This window comes from Conger conger, chromosome 12 (genome assembly GCF_963514075.1).
Source record: "Conger conger chromosome 12, fConCon1.1, whole genome shotgun sequence".
NCBI classification, from domain to species: Eukaryota; Metazoa; Chordata; class Actinopteri; order Anguilliformes; family Congridae; genus Conger; species Conger conger.
Genome location: NC_083771.1, coordinates 34,378,306 through 34,396,383, shown reverse-complemented (window position 1 = coordinate 34,396,383; position 18,078 = coordinate 34,378,306). Strand labels below are relative to the sequence as shown.

Here is an 18,078-nt window from a genome sequence, read left to right as displayed (position 1 = left end):
TTGGATGAAATGCTTCAATTATGTGTGGAGCCAAACTCCACCCTTGAACACAGAAACTGGTTTATTGATGGCCACTTATCCAGGTGATCACATGACACTCCCAGAATATACGGTAAGGTTAGCACACAAATATCACAGAACCTACCTTGGCGAGCCTGAGCGATGTGATGGACAGCTCTGACGTTGCCCGGTTACGGCACGGCTGCAGCGCAGCCACCAACGTCAACAGTTTTAATCTTAGCTTCATAAAAAAGGGTGAGCATCCTCATTCTCCTCAAATAAACTGGGTATGTTGCATATACTGCAGAAATTTAAAAACGTAAAAGAATAAATAAGATTCCACACTTAACTGAATAGAAATATAATTTTAGCCATTCATTTTTTAAAAGGGGGCAGTGTAGGGGCCATACAAATTACACAGGCACACTCGAACTATGAAGCAAAGCTTCTTTAATATACATTTCAGTTAGGAAAATCCGTATTGCAACCAAAGATAAGACACTTATGTCAAAATTACCGGTTAGGAGGTGCACAAACTACTAATATCCAAAATGTTTATTCACTACAAAACCCAATACATGAGACAGAGTAAACTCTCCAGCTCGATGCCTGAGAACAGTCATCCCTTCTCATCTCCAACTGCTGCCACACACACATTTTCTACACCATACATCACAAGTACATAATTATGAATGGAAGCCAACACAATGCCCCAATGGACATTTCACAGACATCTTTAAACATATCTATATAAATATTTTTAAAATCTTGAAATATATTGGTGAGGGGCAGGGGTAGGGTTTTTGGATGTCAAAAGAAGTGAGTGATACTTGTTTTATACAACGCAGTGTTCAACACACTTCAGACAGCAAGCGGCTGGTGTTCTTAGAGAGCTGAGAGAGGGAGTCAAACAGGATACGAATAAAGAGACTTTGAGAGTTTGAGACTTAAAGCAATGTTTTCAGCACTCCACTGAAGCCAGGGCAAGGGTAAACTGAATGCAATATAAACATGGGTTGGGAGGGTCAACACACTGATCGTGCTCACAACGGGTGTTTTGAGTGACCAGAAACAAAATACTAGATTTGAATAAAAGTGAAAAAATAACAAGACTGAAGGAGTCATTTTAAAATCTTGATTTACAATACACCTCCTATAGCATAAATAGAGGGTAAAAAAAAAAAACATGGCTTGCAGACTGCAGACCAACCATCTGTATAGTTCCTTAACACACTTTGTTCCACACACAGAACAGAGCACTAATTTCTCCTTATGTTTAAAGACTGTTAGATCAGAAGTCCTTTACCCAGATCTAGTGTACAACATTATGGTTATGATTTCCCCAAGTGTATTTTTTATTACAATATATTTGCGTACAATCTCAGTCTAGGCACTTGTGTTTTATGTGCTTGCAAGTGGTTCCAACAACTCAGGAAAGAACTTCTGATTTAATTTTTTCCCCTCACTAAAAATATAAGCTCCTGCCTAGAAGTAGCTTTTCAAATTCTGATTAAAAAAAAGAAAACCGTAAAACCATCCCACTTGGAGTTGACGACCTGGATTGGCAGAAAGGGATAAGTGTTATGCGTGAATAAAATGGCTGACCTTAAAACAAGAACAAAGACTAGCAGTCCCAGCACTACAAAAAGAAAATGACAAAAGGAAAAAAGGTTTCATGGACAAAGGTAGCACAAAAACCAAAAACAAAGCAGTACAATCGTGTTTTTTTTTGCCCCCCAAAGTAGTCAGTACAGCTCTCAGAGATAAGCTTACATGTTCTATCGATTGACAAAGGCCTGTGTACGCCCATTTCACCATATGAATATCATATGGCCAGCCGTTTCACAGTAGTTTTAAAAAACAAACAAAAAACAAAAATCAGGTCGCTTCTTTGCAGTTTTGCATTTCTTCTTTTTCTGAATGTCAGCAGTAGAGAGCAGACCGCAGCGCCCCTCAGTCGCCGCCCTCGCTGGGGGCCGGCGTGTCCTCCGCGTGTTTGCTGTAGCTGCCGTTGTGCTGGACCGTGGGCTCGGGCTCCTCTCCGGCGCTGCCCGAGTCCTCCCGCTCGCTCTCGCACTCCTTCTCCTCCTTATCGTAATCCCTCGCCACCTGAGGGAGAAGCAGTCCGGTTCTGAAGCACGCGACTCCTCTTAATCCTTTCTCATGGTGACCCCTGTCTTTCTAGAACAGAGGTCACCAACCCTGGTCCTGGAGAGCTACTGGGTCTGCTGGTTTTCGCTGTTACTCTGCACTTAATTGATCGATTAGAGTAGATGATTACACAGCTAACTCACCTCACCTGGTTACCTGGGACTCAGCAGGGTGCTGATTTTTAAGGTGAAAACAAAAGCCAGCAGACCCAGTAGCTCTCCAGGACCAGGGTTGGTGACCTCTGTTCTAGAACATTCACACGCTTAAATCTGCATTCGTCCGGTGCACTCAAATCGCTTCACACGCATTCAGCAGACTATCCAGTGACTGATAAAAGGAGAGACTGAGGTTGTGTTCACTTGACTAAAACGAGCAACAGTGCGAGGGACACGCAAGCACAATCTCAGAGCAGCAGGCAAAGATGCGGCGTCTCTACAGCACAGAAATGCACACGGACTACGACCAGGAACTTAGAAAAGGCCTGGGATGGTGTAGGATGGGGATGTGAGGGGAACTAAGACACAGACTGAAGGGGCAGGTCTGTGTCAGAACACAGCCATAGCACTGCGGTCGTGACTGCTGATGGGCCAAGTACAGACAGGCATCATGACCGACCAGGAAAAGTTAACAAGCAGGGAAGGGCTCCATTCACTGCCCTGTAGCCTACCACCAAGGCATCATACATAAAGTAGACAACCTGAGAACTTAATTACAATCTAGGCATTGTAAAGAAGGGGGGCAGAAGTACCCTCAAGTAATACCACAAGGTACTTTACTGGCAGGTAATGTAGGACATCTGCTTAAAAAAAATAACCATATGCAAGCTAGCGCTCACTGAATTGTGATTTTATCGCTCCATGACAGTAAATAATTCTGCAATGAGCCAAACAGGCAGTAAAGAAACAAGGTCAGTGTAGATACGATCTTAAGCTTAAAATGTGTCATGTTTCATCTTAAAGCACATGCAACTGGTGGCATCTTTTTTCATAATAGCAGCATAAAAACTAGGCCATCTTCATTGCAAGCAAGTGCGCACAGTGGTCCTTAGGGGAAATGTGCAAATGAAATTGAGCGTAAGCCTTAATGAAGCCTGGGTACAAGGTTACACAGGAAGTCACGGATATAACCAGTTCACGGCAGACTAAGGGCAATGTATGACGGCACAGCAAATGTGGTCAGGGATGCCCTGAAGAACATGTGAGAAATTAGGAATTTGGCAAAGGGGCGTGTGATGAAGTGTGACCGAAGGTAAAGGCTGCTGCAGTGTTGTTAATGTAGGTCCCCATGACAACATGCTGCGCCATCACCGAGGGGAACGGGAGCATGACCCGAGGAACATTAATGGCAGAGCTCACCTTCATGGGCCTGGCTCTCCTCTCCTGCTTGTCTCGGTCTCTGTCTCTGTCTCGGTCTCTCTCTCTGCCGGTCCTCTTGGATGTGGAGTGCTCCCTTTCAGACCGGTCCCGGCTGCCGCCCCTGGCCTTCTCCCTCTTCTTGTCCTTCTTCCCTCTGGAAGAGCAGAAGAGACGGTGAAGGAGAGTCACCACCGTGCCCCCTGTCCATATACCAATGCTCGTTTCCTCCATGCAAGAGAGAGCATGAGACCGAGTTTAAAAGACTGCTGTGTGTGTGGAAAGTGCTCAAAACCTTCTCATTTCATTGAAATGATTGTACAGGTAGAGTACAGCCAACATCAGCAGTCAAAATAACTGAGGCACAGCTACCATGCACTGACACGCGCCCTTACCGCCGTGGGGATGGAGACCTCATTTTCCTCCTGGGAGACCTGGACCGACTTCTGCTCTTCTTCTTATGCCCTCTGGGAGGAGAGAAGGAGAGGGGGAGAGGGAGAGGGAGAGGGAGAGGGAGAGAGAGATATAGTTTACTCTAAATTGAAGGCCGCTGCAGTTTGCCGTGTTGCAGTGATACACACAGCGGCACTGGGAGAAGTGCTGACCTGCTGGTGCTCCTGGACCTCCGGGACGAGCTGTAGCTCTTCGGTGGGGTCCTTCCCTTCTTGTCCCTCGGCCTCCTCTCCTCCTTCTCCCTGGAGCTCACCTCCTTTCCCCTCGTTTTCCCATCCTTGTCTTTCCGCCGGTCCCTGCCGGTCACAGGAAAAACCCTCAGTGTGTAACCCCAGTACAGGGGTGTGGAGGGGTACTCCACTGTATGTAACCCCAGTACAGGGGTGTGGAGGGGAACCCCACTGTGTAACCCCAGTACAGGGGTGTGGAGGGGTACCCCACTGTGTAACCCCAGTACAGGGGTGTGGAGGGGTACCCCACTGTGTAACCCCAGTACAGGGGTGTGGAGGGGTACCCCACTGTGTAACCCCAGTACGGGGGTTTTGAGAGGTCCCTCACTGTGTGTAACCCCAGTACAGGGGTGTGGAGGGGTACCCCACTGAGTGTAACCCCAGTACAGGGGTATGGAGGGTTACCTCACTGTGTGAAACCCCAGGACGGGGGTTTTGAGAGGTCCCTCACTGTGTGTAACCCCAGGACGGGGGTTTTGAGAGGTCCCTCACCGTGTGTAACCCCAGGACAGGGGTTTTGAGAGGTCCCTCACTGTGTGTAACCCCAGGCCGGGGGTGTGGAGGGGTACCCCGCTGTGGAGAGGGAGCTGGAGGTACCTGGACCGACTGCGGGAGTGTCTCTTGTCTCTGGAGCGAGAGCGTTTTTTATGAGAGGTCCGGGAGGTGTGGGAATCACTGGTCTTCTGCCGAGATGGCCGGCTCCTGAAGGCCAAAGAGAAGAAATAGTTCAGGATTAAAATGAGCATTTTTGAGCTCTGTTGATGTTTGTGAGTAACTGCGCCATTAGATTCTTAAAGAGGCTTTGCTGTTGAGTTTTGTCGAATTAAATTTTTGCTGCACTGATTACCAGAAAAATATCACGGTAAACTACATCTAAAGAAAGTCTCATATCTAGAGAATTTGTCACTCTCAGCCACAGATGGATCTGTAGCAAGCAGAAACTTTAATTACATCTCTGAGTGAACCATCCCTTTAATTAATGATGCAACAGCGAACAGCAGCAACCAAATAAAGTGTACAGGTATCTTCAAGCAAATGCCTCCAAACTCATTCGATAGCGCTTCATCCAACAGCAAGACAATGAGCCCAATGCATACTGCTAGAGCAACAAAGTTTCTCAAAGCCAAAAACGGACATTTTTTTGACTGGAAATTCTTGACTTGACTGTTGACTGCAAAATTCACCTGAACTGAACCCAGTTTTGAACATATTTAAGGCAATCCCAAAACAAGGAGGAGCTGAAGATGACGGCAATACAGACATGGCAGAGCATCAACAGAGACGATAATCAGCACCTGGGGAAGACTGAGTCACAGACTTCCAAGCATTCATCGCATGCAAACGATACACAACAAGGTACTAAACATGACTACTTTCACATGTCCCAAATGTTATGGTGCCCCGAAATAAGGGGCCAAGTATAAAAAGTGCTATCATTTCTACATGGTGAAACCAAACAGAAAGTTTTATTTATTTTATGTATTTATTTTATTTATTATTCTTTTTTTAAATTAAAAATCTAAAATGATGTACAGAGTACAGAGCCAAAACTAGGAAAAATAAAAATAAAGGATTTGTCTTTAGCATTAGAGCTCACTGGACACTTCATAGGATTAGATTATAAAGATCATGCTCTCAGAAACATTATTCCCAGTTAGACAGCTGCATTTACGCCGGTCAGTTGCACAGCCCTTCGAGAGCCAGAGTCGGGTCCACAGCAAACTGACCCAGGCTAGCAGCTGACATGACCATTACTTGGCTGCCTTGGCGGTCGTAATACTACACCATCGTATTAGACTTCTTAAGGCACACACACATGGCTAGAACAGGGGAGCCAAAGTGTAGGGCAGGATCTCAGAAACAGACTCTCAGAAACAGAATCTCGTACCTGTGTTTGGAGTGCGAGCGTTTCCGTCGCGAATGCGACCGGGACCGGGACCGGGAATGGGACCTCCGACCCCTTCTGGAACTGCTCATGGAGCGTTTCGGCACAGCATCCTCTACAAAAAAAGGGATTAACAAAATCACGCAACGCAACATAATGCTACATCAGAACAACAATCAGGAACCTAAATGCATGAACTCACCCCCCACAAAAGTATGAGGCAGTGGGCAGGGGTTGGAAAAATAACTTAAATAATGACAAGAAGCTGTCGAGTAGGAAGGCTGGTTATATGGCTATAGAACAGGAGCCCATCCTCCACTATCCAACCTAGTGCCAGCACTTGGGCAGTTGGGCTAAACAGCAATGGGGAGATAAAGGGAAATCCTAGTGATTAGCCAGATTATAGCCAGGGAGGTGAAACACAAGTGCATAGTTGCGAAAGTGACGCAACACATTGATGCTTCACTGCATGGGCGTGCACCAGGAGAGGGCGGTCAGGGTCGTGTCCAGGGAGGCACACGGCAGGCACACGCGTGGTGGTTACCTGGCTCGATGGCGGCTGCGATGGTGGACTGGGCCTCCCGGACTCTCTTCATCACGTCCTCCAGCTCTTTGGCGGCAGCCTGCGGGGTGAGCTCGGGCGGCTTCACGATGGCGTTGTTGGAATGATTAATCCTGACGGCACAGGAGCAGAGCCGCTCTCAGCTTTACAATCCACCGTCTGAACCGCTCGCATTTTTTTATATTCCCTTACTGTGCCCGGACCAAATCATAGCTTTGCAGTAATATTCCAGAGATATGCCTGCGAGACCTCATGACACACCACTAATCATACATAATCACACAGCGCCCCGGAATGCCTTCGCTGCAGAAATTCGAGCAGAAGTGGAAGTGTAAATACCAATCGAGTGCGTATATGCTGACCGGCAGTGACCGGTCTCTCTGTGGGAGCCCATCACGGTCTGCCCTCCAGACAGACTGCACAGGCCCGTCTGCAGTGCATTTCACACTCTCATACTTACCATTCTGCACCTCCACTGGAAAACTGCAGGAGTAATACCACCTCATTTACACTTTCCCATACATTTAAATAAAATGATAAAGCTGAGGAAAGGAGGTTTTTAACTGAATGTGAAGGGGACAGAGCGAGGCAGTGAGGCTGTACTTAATGTGCTTACTTTAAAGGCCTGTCCCCGAACATGACCCCGTTGAAGGTCAGAGCCCTGGCCACAGACTCCTGGTCAGCAAACTCCACGAAGGCAAAGCGCGTGGGCTGGGTCTCATCTCCCGCCATCCGCACAAACTTCACATCCCCAACCTGCTTAAAGTACTCCAACAGCTGCTCTGCTGTGGTCGTCTGCAGAGGGGTACACACACACAGACACACCCGCACAGACACAGACACACCCGCAAACACACAGACAGACACAGACACACACAAACACAGACACAGAGACATACACATACACCCGCAAACACAAACACAGACAGACACACAGACACCCGCAAACACACAGACACACACACAGACACCCGCACAAACACACACAGACACAGAAACACACAGATGCATACACAGAGAAACACACAGCAATCAGTAAATGACAATAAATTATTAAATATTCAAATTTAAATATTACTTTTGGTAATCAGTTGTAAGGATGCTTACTTCAGAAGTGTGAAATCTAAAAATGCATTCCAAAAAGCTATTTGTTTACTTTGATTAAACTTGTGTTTTCACTGCAGTTTTAATTGCCAAACTTAATCTGCCAATGATTTACAGTCATTTACAGTACTACACATGGTATATCCCTGTAATTCAGAAAGTTTTGCGGGTTACCTGTGAATTCAAGTTGCCAACATAAACGGTCCTTCTGATTTCATCGACTTTAGAGGGGTCCACATTGCCCATGAGCGGGGGTTGACTAGAAACCCCTGCCAGCGCTGGTGCAGAGGCCTCCAGGCTTGCCTGCAACGGTGCCAGGTTGTTGATGGGGATATTCAGCTGAAACATAATGCAGCACATCAGACCTGAGACGACCTGCTGTGGGTCTGCACTGTAGGCGCAAAACTATATTTACCAGAAGCCAACTGATTAACAACCTCATGTCACACAAACCCCAACTGCTGGAGCGCTCAGGCTCCCAGGTTCCGACTAACTGCAACAAGCCAACTATCAAAAACATAGGCCAAATAAACGATGGCTCAGAAAAACATTTCATTCTTTCTGAAACAAATACCGCATGCTAAGAACTGAAAGGCAGGACTGATACAAACCATGAGAATATGATAACCGACGATATATATGCATCCAACTTAAATATTATACAATTATTTAAATGACAAGTTTTACATCCATCCATCCATCTATTATCTTAACCCGCTTATCCTGAACAGGGTCGCAGGGGGGCTGGAGCCTATCCCAGCATACATTGGGCGAAAGGCAGGAATACACCCTGGACAGGTCGCCAGTCCATCGCAGGGCACACACACCACTCACTCACACACTCATACTTATGGGCAATTTAGACTCTCCAATCAGCCTAACCTGCATGTCTTTGGACTGTGGGAGGAAACCGGAGTACCCGGAGGAAACCCACGCAGACACAGGGAGAACATGCAAACTCCGCACAGAGAGGCCCCAGGACCTCCTTGCTGTGAGGCGGCAGTGCTACCCACTGCACCATCCGTGCCGCCTACAAGTTTTAAATGCTTAGGAAAAACTTTCTTTTATCAAACCATTTTGAGGGAAATTTGTGTTTGGAGGGCTCAGTGGTTGAGCCGTGTCTGGTACTCACGTTCTGGATGGGAGGTGGGGTGGGGATAGGCAAGAGCCCTCCTCCAGGCATCAAACTGGCAACAGGAGCGGCCGGAGCCAAGAGCGACAAGGCCTTGGCCTCCTCGGGGATTTTGCCTGCAGAGTAGACCTGGTTTTAGTGCTAGTAATGGTGGGGAAGCACCAATCCTTCACTATGATCTCACAAATAGCCCAGTACTCTAGAAAGAAAAAAATCCTCACAAATCCCTAGTATTCTAGCTTCTGAGGAACGGCACGAGAAAAGAGCTGCTACTACGAACAAGCCCAGACTGCCCTGCGGAAGTGCCCTAAGAGCTAAATGGCAGATTTACAGTTCTAGCACTTTCTGAAAAGATTTATCAAGCTAAAAAAACAAAATAAAAAATGGCTAAACATGTTTTTTTCACAGAGAATCAGATTGTTCTTTTCGTCTTCTAAAGATCAAAGCAATGCAGAAAATGAGTTAACGCTTTGAGGTATGGGTCACCTGAACTGGAAACATATTGGTCATGAACCATACGATATCAAGCATGGGCGCTTTTCCCGTGGGGCGATCGTTTCGCAGTGTTGGAAAGGTGTGCAACACAAGACAAGCGTTCATGTTGGCTGCATCACTAATAGCACACAGAACATCGGATACAGAAAAGAAGAACATTTTTTTAAGAATCGTTGAAATGCCCCAAATGTAAACCAAAACAACCAAAAAAAGGCAAATGAAAAATAAAAAATATGGAACTTTCTTCATAGGCTCTGTGGTTTACTGCCCTCCTGCAGTTTGGGGGTAGGGGAGTGGGGATGGAAGAATAGAGTTTGCGTTATGTCTGGTCTGAGCAGTCGGAGCCAAACCCCCAAACACATGCAAGCCACTTATGCATTCTTAGCTGAAAATCATAGAAATGCAACAAGACTGGTTTAATGTAAAGGATCAGTGAGGTTTAACCATTAAAGCCTGGGCTAAAAAAAAATATTTAAAAAAACACTTAAAACTAAATGATCCATGAAGGTAAGCTTCCTGTTTAGGCCCAATGTGTGACGTTCTTAAATCACAGTGTAAATGGCTCATACTTAAAAATGAATATATTCGTTTATCCAATTGCCTCAATGAAGGACTAGCACAAAAAGTCATGCAAGCAAACAAACTTAAATGTATGCTACTTCAACAAATAGTCCTTTAAAACTTGATCTCCTGGGAATTCCCAACTCCTTACCTAAAGGTGATCAGGGTTTAACTAGGGTTTAACTTTTGTTAAAAGAAGGTGTAAAGAAAAAAAGAGATATGTTTTTCCCCCCACCGGGACAGATTAGAAATGCTAATTTTAGGGCAACGTGGGAGTGCATTTCCCCAATCCTAAAGTTAACACAGGTGAAACCCTGATCGTATTAATAAAAAACGAGTGAAGGGGGGGAAGAGAGAGAAAAATGTTAGTTTCCTTCATTGCAGCCCACACAGAATAAACAGTCCCTCCCCGCCCAATGAATACTGGCGCTCATGTAAACCTAGACAATACTCAAGACAAACACGTGAGGAACCAATTCATGGAGTAATGAAACTTCGGAAAAAATAAAAATAAATAAAATATAAAACAATTCTATGAAAATGTAATATTTCTTTTTCTCTAGAGGAAAACAAGGGACAACAAATAAAATAAGAAAAAGAAATGAAAACAAAATAAAGAGACAAGGTGTCCATCTTGGAAGGATTCAGCTGCTATTCTCCTGGTCACATTCCCCCATTGAAGTCTGCAGCCCCAGCGGGAAAAGTGGGTTGGCAAACAATGCCTTACTCAGGCTAGTGTAGTGTACCAGCTGGGCCAGTCTAGTCATCTGATATGCACACATAATCACACAGAAAAAAACATACAAAACCAAATTAATAAACTCAGTATCCATCGAGCACCAAGTCACCAGGACAAGCATTTTCAGAAATTAGAGATAAATCAAAAGGAAGAGGGTATGCAGAAATGCCACTCTTTTTAGGAAAAATGGAACAACTGTTCCAGGAGAGAGGGAAATAAAAAAAATGAAAATAAAAAATAAAAAAAAGAGAGAAAAAGACGTAGTTAGCTACAGGTATGTACTGTATCATTTCTACCATAGCCTTTATCACGAAATGATATTTCATATTCCGTCTCCATCATTGATACACGCCTGGGCAACAACATGTCAAGCAATATGGCATGCCAGTGTAAAGGTGCTGGACAGAAGAAACTCATGTGTTGAATCAGTGCAGTGGAAAACCTCTTAATTGTTCGTTAAATTTTCTGATCATTTTGCTCTAGATAAAGCCATCAGTTAAACTGACAAATTTAGAGATGTTTACCATTTTCAGATTTTTGCTACAAAACAAGCAGTTCCCTTTCCTTTTCTTAGAATTTATTCTAACCAAATACAGTGACGATGTATCCCTGTCTTACAAGCCAAATGAAATGCAACAGTAACGTTTTGAAAATCAATCACAAAACATCAATATTCTATACGTGTTTGACTGGTTCCATTCAAGTTCCTACATCCGCTCCAAACCCAAATACATACTGTTCCTTGAAAAAGGTAGCTAATATTTATACTTCCTACGGTGGCTAACTTAGAATAAAAGTTTCCATCGCTAACGAAAATGATATAGTGATATGGTGCTGATCGCATAAATCAACTTCTCGTTCTCAAAGTGTACCTCTCAATGTATCGAAATTATAAAGTACAAACAACTGGTATAAACATCATGATGGAGATTAGGTGCCTAAATTGACCATGAAACACCACCTGTGGTTCTGAGAAAGGGTTTTCACATTTTTTATATTTTCAGAGACAGACGGTGACTTCACAAGGATTAGTCTGGCTAACACGAATATCTCTGTCAAATGAGCACTTGACCATAAGCGGCAGCCATACTCACCTTCAGCGCATGGCACAACTATCAAAGCTCTGTCAATAAATACTGTGTTGGTTAAATGTTGCGCCACCCCAACACTGGAAGGTTCTCGATATTTTATGTAGCATACTTTGGATGAGAAGGACAGCGGAGCATTGCTGAAAGAACAGAAAAGTTGTTTAGAACGCTGCTTTAACTTAGTGGCTTGTGAATAAACACCATGCGCATCTTACAAAGAAGCTAATGCAAGTTGACTATAGCTAATACTTCTAACGTTAACTAACCAGTAAATATGTTAAAGCTACTAGTTACCAAAAACGTACCCATTTACCGAACGTTAGGTAAAGTTAACCGGCGAATAGGTCGGCTTAAATCAGTCAGTGTCACATTCAAAAACATGCTCATTATACCATGCACTTGTAAGTAGGTGGCTATATGTAGCCAGCCGTTTTAATTTAACGTTACCCAAATTAGCTAACGTTAGCATACTTTTACGTTTACGGTTGCGAAGCGTATGACAGGACACCAACCGAAATGCTGAGACGTTAGCAAGCGAATACACAATCTATCTAGTTAAATCCAGCCAGTTAGCATTAGCTATAGCCAAGTTCTCGTACGTTTATATTCGCGGGCAAATATTAAGTTACCGTTCGGTAGCTAGCTAGCCATAGTGGTCAAATAGCAACCTCGACAATGTATTTAGCTGCAGCAATGTGCGATAATAATGCAGTAGTTAACACGAGGACGATACTGTAATATTAGCTACTAGCTAACGTTAGTCATCTAATAGACAAGGCCGCAGTCAACTGCTGCTGCTCGATAGTATGTCAGATAGCGAAGTTAGGATACATTATCTCTCGAATTAGCTACGTTTAACAAGACCACATTTTTATTAATGCACGGGGTAAACAGGTGCAAATGGTTATTTCTGAAAAACGTCCCCCTTTGCTCACAAACAAACAAGGCCCATCAACATCCTGGGTGTTTTCATTTACTTCAGGGGGCATTTACTGTACTTACTCCGGCGGGTAGAGCCGCAGCTCCTCGATATCCCCGAGAAACCCGAAGAGTGTCCGCATCTGCTCGCTGCTCACCGCCGAGGACAGATTTGTAATCTGAATCACGGCGGTGCCTGGAATACCAGTCATCATAATAGTCTCTAAAGAGGGAAAAACGCGTAAAAGTACGGCGTTTGGTTCTTTACCACCTTCTTTTCACTTTTCTTGTTCAAAATTATGCCACTGGTCTGGCGCTAGTTCAACGACTACAGGCCCTGATGCCGCATTCTCTACCCAACCCCACAGCGCCACCTTACGAAAAGGAAGTCTCAGACCATGGGGAGGGTAAGCGGATGTTACACAGGTAAATGCAATGCTAGCGCATTTCATCATAGACTGCAGGAGCAACAACTTCATACAAGCAAATGTGCCATTACATCGTTCTGTTACGACAAAATTACACGCCTCTGTATATTCAGAAAATGATCGAGCATTATATGTGTAACACAAAGATGGCATTTTCTATCCTCGGCTGGCCAGTTTCATAGGACATATCAAACCATTCAACAAAAATAAAACCCATGTACAGTGCAGTCCAAACAATTCACACATGGTTAAGCTAGTGATTCAATCTTTTATGAGAGTATTTTCACTATGTAGAAATTACAGCAATTGGTGTTTGTCAACGAGGACCAGAGTTGTGCCAGTGCAAATCAAAGAAGCCATTATGAGGCTGATAAATGAGAAACAAGTTGCCCTTAAATGATAGGACAATGTATAAAAGTGCTGTAATGTCTACATGGTGAAACCAAAATGAATAAAAATACACTAATAAAAGCTGAAATTGTTTGAGTACAGAGCCAAAAGAAGAAAAAGCACTGTCCAAATACTTATGGACTGCACTGTATCTGCTGAAAGAATATTTTCACAAAAATGTAAAAAAGCCATATGGGTTAGGGGGCACCACATTAAATTTGGTAGCTGCCTCGAGAGATTGTTTGGCGTGTTAGAGGTGGCCATATTTGTAATGGTATGGAGGTGCTGGTCAGTATAAATCAGTTTCGAACAAAGCAGAACTGGGTCCGGAAGACGGGTAGATGGGCCACTTTTGGGTAGAAGGGCATCAACATTGCACTCTTTGCCACAACCACAAGGTGGAGAGTTATGGTCCGTTGAAAATATTCTTGCCGCCACAAGAATTCTGGGTAAAATCTGCAATGATCCAAACAAATCATTTTCTCTATGGTGTGAAATGTGGTACTTGTACGCACAGTTGACTTTTGAATCTCCTCAATTATTACAATATTTGGATCGTCTCATGCCACTATTCTTATGTGCAGTACTGTGTATGTGGAATATTAAAAGGTTGTTTAAGTTTAGTATAACTCATTTATGTGGGGGGACATTAGCTCAAGAGCAGTAAGAGCAGTCATCTGGCAGTCTGAGGGTTGCCGTTTCGATTCCGCCCTGGGTGTGTCGAAGTGTCCCTGCGCAAAGACACCTAGCCCCCAAACGCTCCTGTCCAGCTGGTTGGTGCCTTGCATGGCAGTCAATCACTGTTGGCGTGTGAGTGTGTGTATGAATGGGTGAATTAGAAGCATCAATTGTACAACGATTTGGATAAAGGCGCTATATAAATTCCAACCATTTACCATGTCAGCAAAGCCTCATGATCAAATGTAATCTGCCGATGCATGACCCTGTGGTGGACGCTCAATTTACAGGGCATATAAATTCAGGCAAATGCATTAATTTCACAAAAAATCTATACAATATTCCTGTAAGACCAATGACGACAAAACTTTAAAGAGCATTAGTTTGTTTATTTTCCACAGGTTACCTCAGAAACAGTAAATATGTACAAAATCTGGAATGTTGAATAAATGCATATCAATCATTTCATTGTAGCCACTTCCAAATAAACCATTGAAATAGTTATACATGAAAAGGGTTGTTTCAGCATTGCAATTTATTGCTGGTTTTATAAACTAATGCCATGATTATTTCTTCTTTTTTTTTTTTTTACAGTTTAAAAGTATTTACATTTGATTAGTAATCTAAAATCATAGGAACAGAATGTGCAAAATAAATTAAAAAAAATGTGGGGATATCAGGAAAATATTTAAATGTTCCTTAATGATATGGTGAGATGTGACCCCAGACTCAATTCCAAGATTGTCACACTGTTGAACAGCTCCTTTTCACTATCAATATAAAACAGACCACTTTGACCAAGGTAACTTCATCCGGATGTTCCTAGTTAGATAGAAAGCATAAGGCATACAGCACAATAACTTAATATAAAAAAGTGTTCTGTTTTTCCATTGTTTTTTTTTTTTAATTAAATGAGTGAAAGCTTAATACGAAAGCCATGGGTGTCACAGATTTAAGGTGAAGGTTACAGCTTTTACAGAGAAGCCACATTTACCCATGATATGACCATTCTAAAGTGATTGTTCAAGTATTCTAATAAAGCTAAAATTAAATTTGGGACATTTCCAATCAAAATATTGAATAAATTAAAAATCAGAAGAGGTGAAGTCAGAGGTGAAAATACAGAGAATATTTTTCACTAATCCACATACAGGAAACAAAAAGGTGTTGATAGGCAATTTGACTAGAGAAGGGCAGTACCATTATGTTGTGTGCACAATAAAAACTTGATCCAACTGTAAACAAGCAGGTTGGATCAAATTACATTTGGAAGGCCAAGAATTTCACTTGAATCAATCCAAATTTACCAAAAGTATTGGCATAATTTTGTACTAATAATTTAAATAAGAACAGGCACACTTACCTATGTTTTCATGAACTATCTGCTCTGGACAAACTGAGAATGTTAAACTCATTTCATAGCCATGTTGTTTTTCAGTCCTGACAGTTAACTCACTTACATTAGCATACCGAACAATTACATTAAAAAAATGTTTTCGTGCCAACAATACATTGGTGCCCGTCATGTGAGATTATACTAGTTGTATGTAAACGTAGGTAAAAAAAAAAAAAAAAGTCAATTTCACATCACAAATGGTCAGTTTCAAAGATCTGTGGCCTGCATTAAACTTCAAATATCACTTTTGAATGCTTTGTACCAACTCTGCACTTGCACCAGGACAAAAGACAGACCGGTTTATATGGACACCATCAGCAGGCCAGCGGGCAAGGCCTTTCAAACTTCCATTCAGGCTCGAAGCACAAGACAGACAGACCAGGGGAACATTGAAGAGCTGCAGAATACCTGTAGCACGGGTATTTATAAAAACCCAGGCCATCTCAGCCCAATGTCACACTATGAAGTCTTTTTAAACTTTTTCAAATAAACAATTCAGAAATGTAATCTTCTATGATTTCATTAAAAAAGTTTGAATTATATAAAATCCTGTATAACAATCAGGGAGTACTTAAAGGGGTTCCTTTTGATTTAAAAAAAGAAGAAAATTAATCTGATATTTTGCACAAGAACAGAACCTCTGGGTATTGCTATTTGACCAATGTACTACTCATTGATTCTCACTAGGACATCTTGTTTGCAGTGTTCATCATTGAATATTGCTAGGGTAACAGGGAGGAGACTGGTCTGCCCCGTTTCAAACAGTTCCAGGTCTATGGCACATTTCAATACGGTTCTCTGTCTTATTCATATTATGTACCGTCAAATAAAAATCTAAACATGAAATGCATACAATAAAGTCAAAATCCGAACGCGATTACTAAAATGTTGTTCTCTCTATAGAAAGGCAAAGTGGTCTTTCCACCCACAAGAAGAATGGCATCAGAAACCCTTTAAAAACTCTGCCCTTTTGAAAGTTTTAGTTGGCTATGGCTGCCTGTAGATGAAGCCCTTTATAAACATGCCAACAGCCGTGAGGAGTCACAGGGGCAGGTGAGCCTGCCCCGACTTACCTCCAAACTCTTCTGCAGTTTCAAACACCTTACCACAGTTTTAGACACTTGCTTTGGTTACCTAGCATGCCCCACTTCCTGTTCACAATCTCCTGGCAAGGCTAATTAAGGCCAAGCAAATTACGCCTGGTCTTCCATAATTCCCCCCCCCATGTTCCAGGCCTTGCATCTTTACACACACAGCATCTACAGTATGAACAGAGGCATCTAGTCGGAGGAAGGTGAACGTCTGTAAAGGTCGTGGGTTGCCGTGACTGGGGTGTGGTTTCACAGGGGGGTTGAATCATGGCTGCAAGGGGCTCTAGGCAGTGACCTCATTCAGTGCAGGCAGTGGTTTGTCCTTCCATGAAATTCCAAACAAAAGGCCTTGATAGATTTAACCAAAAAAACTAAAAATTGTGAAGATGCTTTGGAGGGTGTATAGCAGTAACATTTACACAGCATCCGACCTCATAGAAGGAGTGCAGTGTAAAAGAAACTGCAATTTCTTTTTAATCCCCTTTTCTGTTCACAGTGCTGCAAAAATGCCAGTGTTTCTGAATGACTCAAGAGTCCCCCCTGCTGGTCACACAGGAAATGGCCATTCCAAGTAGACACAGCCAATTCAGAACACATTTGCTGCCACACATAAGACTGTCCTGTAAGCTCAATCCGGCACTACATTCTTCTCAACAATATGCACATAGCGTTGTCCTCTTCATCACATCACCTGTACATCCATTAAGTGGTTTCATCGTCATCATAAGTTAAAAAATGATTTTAAAATAAAGGCATAATGGATCTCGAGGCAAACAAGGAGCCCTGCCCCTACTGGCCAGCTACAATGTATGCGCAACTATCAGAAGTCTGTTACTCTGTAATGCGAATGAATCATTTAAAACCAAACAAAACAAAACAAAACGAAAAACATTAAAACCTAAAAGTCTGTACAGAAAGCACACAGGTTGTTTTGAGTAGGAATACACCATCTGTTCTCCATTCACAGTAAAAATAAAAATACCAGGAGATCCCACAGTGAAGACCGTTTCAGGTGCTTGCTTTTAGACCGAGCCCCTCCCGCACCACTCCATACAGTGGTTTTGTCCCATTTGCCAAATCTCTGATGTCCGTCACCATATTCAGTTCAAAGGTATAATCATAGACCTGGCTCCTCTGTGTAGAAAAATAATGAAGTGAACATTCAGTTTTGTGTCTTCTCATGTCTGGAGAAGTGCTCTTCCTCTATGCAGACGCTTCTCTGATGATGATCAGGTCCACCGTGCTGGGGAACATCTTCAGCAGGGACACTGCATATCCGTGGTCAATGTTAACAAAGTTGTGTCCGTTTGCCTGCCAAGACACAACATAAAAACAGAGAGGCTCAAGGGAAAGTGTCGTTCGTTGTCATTAGTTACATCATTGCTTTAACGGTAACGACAGGGAGGCAGTGATTTAAACCACACT

At 43.2% G+C, this 18,078-nt stretch overlaps 2 protein-coding genes across 6 annotated transcripts in view; both read right to left on the bottom strand.

Moving 5' to 3' along the window:
- Positions 1-433: 433 nt before the first annotated feature.
- On the bottom strand, positions 434-13,052 carry srek1 (splicing regulatory glutamine/lysine-rich protein 1). 4 transcript variants are annotated; one of them, XM_061262876.1, is made up of 12 exons: positions 12,755-13,052; positions 11,759-11,892; positions 8,870-8,985; positions 7,912-8,076; positions 7,250-7,428; positions 6,616-6,746; positions 6,075-6,186; positions 4,679-4,888; positions 4,109-4,252; positions 3,899-3,970; positions 3,507-3,660; positions 434-2,109 (listed from the first exon to the last, which is right to left on the bottom strand). In XM_061262876.1, exons 1-12 carry the CDS (start codon positions 12,883-12,885, stop codon positions 1,954-1,956), a joined length of 1,704 nt encoding a protein of 567 aa, XP_061118860.1. In that variant the 5' UTR covers positions 12,886-13,052; the 3' UTR covers positions 434-1,953. The 4 variants fall into 4 exon arrangements, with proteins under 4 accessions (XP_061118860.1, XP_061118861.1, XP_061118862.1 ...); XM_061262877.1 differs by having other exon boundaries at positions 4,784-4,888; positions 12,755-13,051; XM_061262878.1 differs by lacking the exon at positions 12,755-13,052 and adding an exon at positions 9,356-10,692 and having other exon boundaries at positions 11,759-11,893.
- A 1,482-nt stretch (positions 13,053-14,534) lies between these two features.
- Positions 14,535-18,078, bottom strand: part of erbin (erbb2 interacting protein) — a 92,142-nt gene continuing 88,598 nt past the window's right edge. For both annotated transcript variants that reach the window (XM_061262482.1, XM_061262483.1), the window contains one exon: positions 14,535-17,964. In XM_061262482.1, the coding sequence (XP_061118466.1) occupies positions 17,857-17,964 (108 nt within the window). In that variant the 3' untranslated portion in view covers positions 14,535-17,856. The remainder of the gene's footprint in view (positions 17,965-18,078) is intronic.

Coding starts and splice junctions, on each gene's coding strand:
- srek1 (XM_061262876.1), bottom strand. CDS start 12,885: ATGATGACTGGTATTCCAGGCACCGCCGTGATTCAGATTACAAATCTG. Junction 8,986..11,758: donor AGTTGTGCCATGCGCTGAAG/GTGAGTATGGCT, acceptor TCTACTCTGCAG/GCAAAATCCCCGAGGAGGCC. Junction 4,889..6,074: donor CGCTCGCACTCCAAACACAG/GTACGAGATTCT, acceptor TTTGGCCTTCAG/GAGCCGGCCATCTCGGCAGA.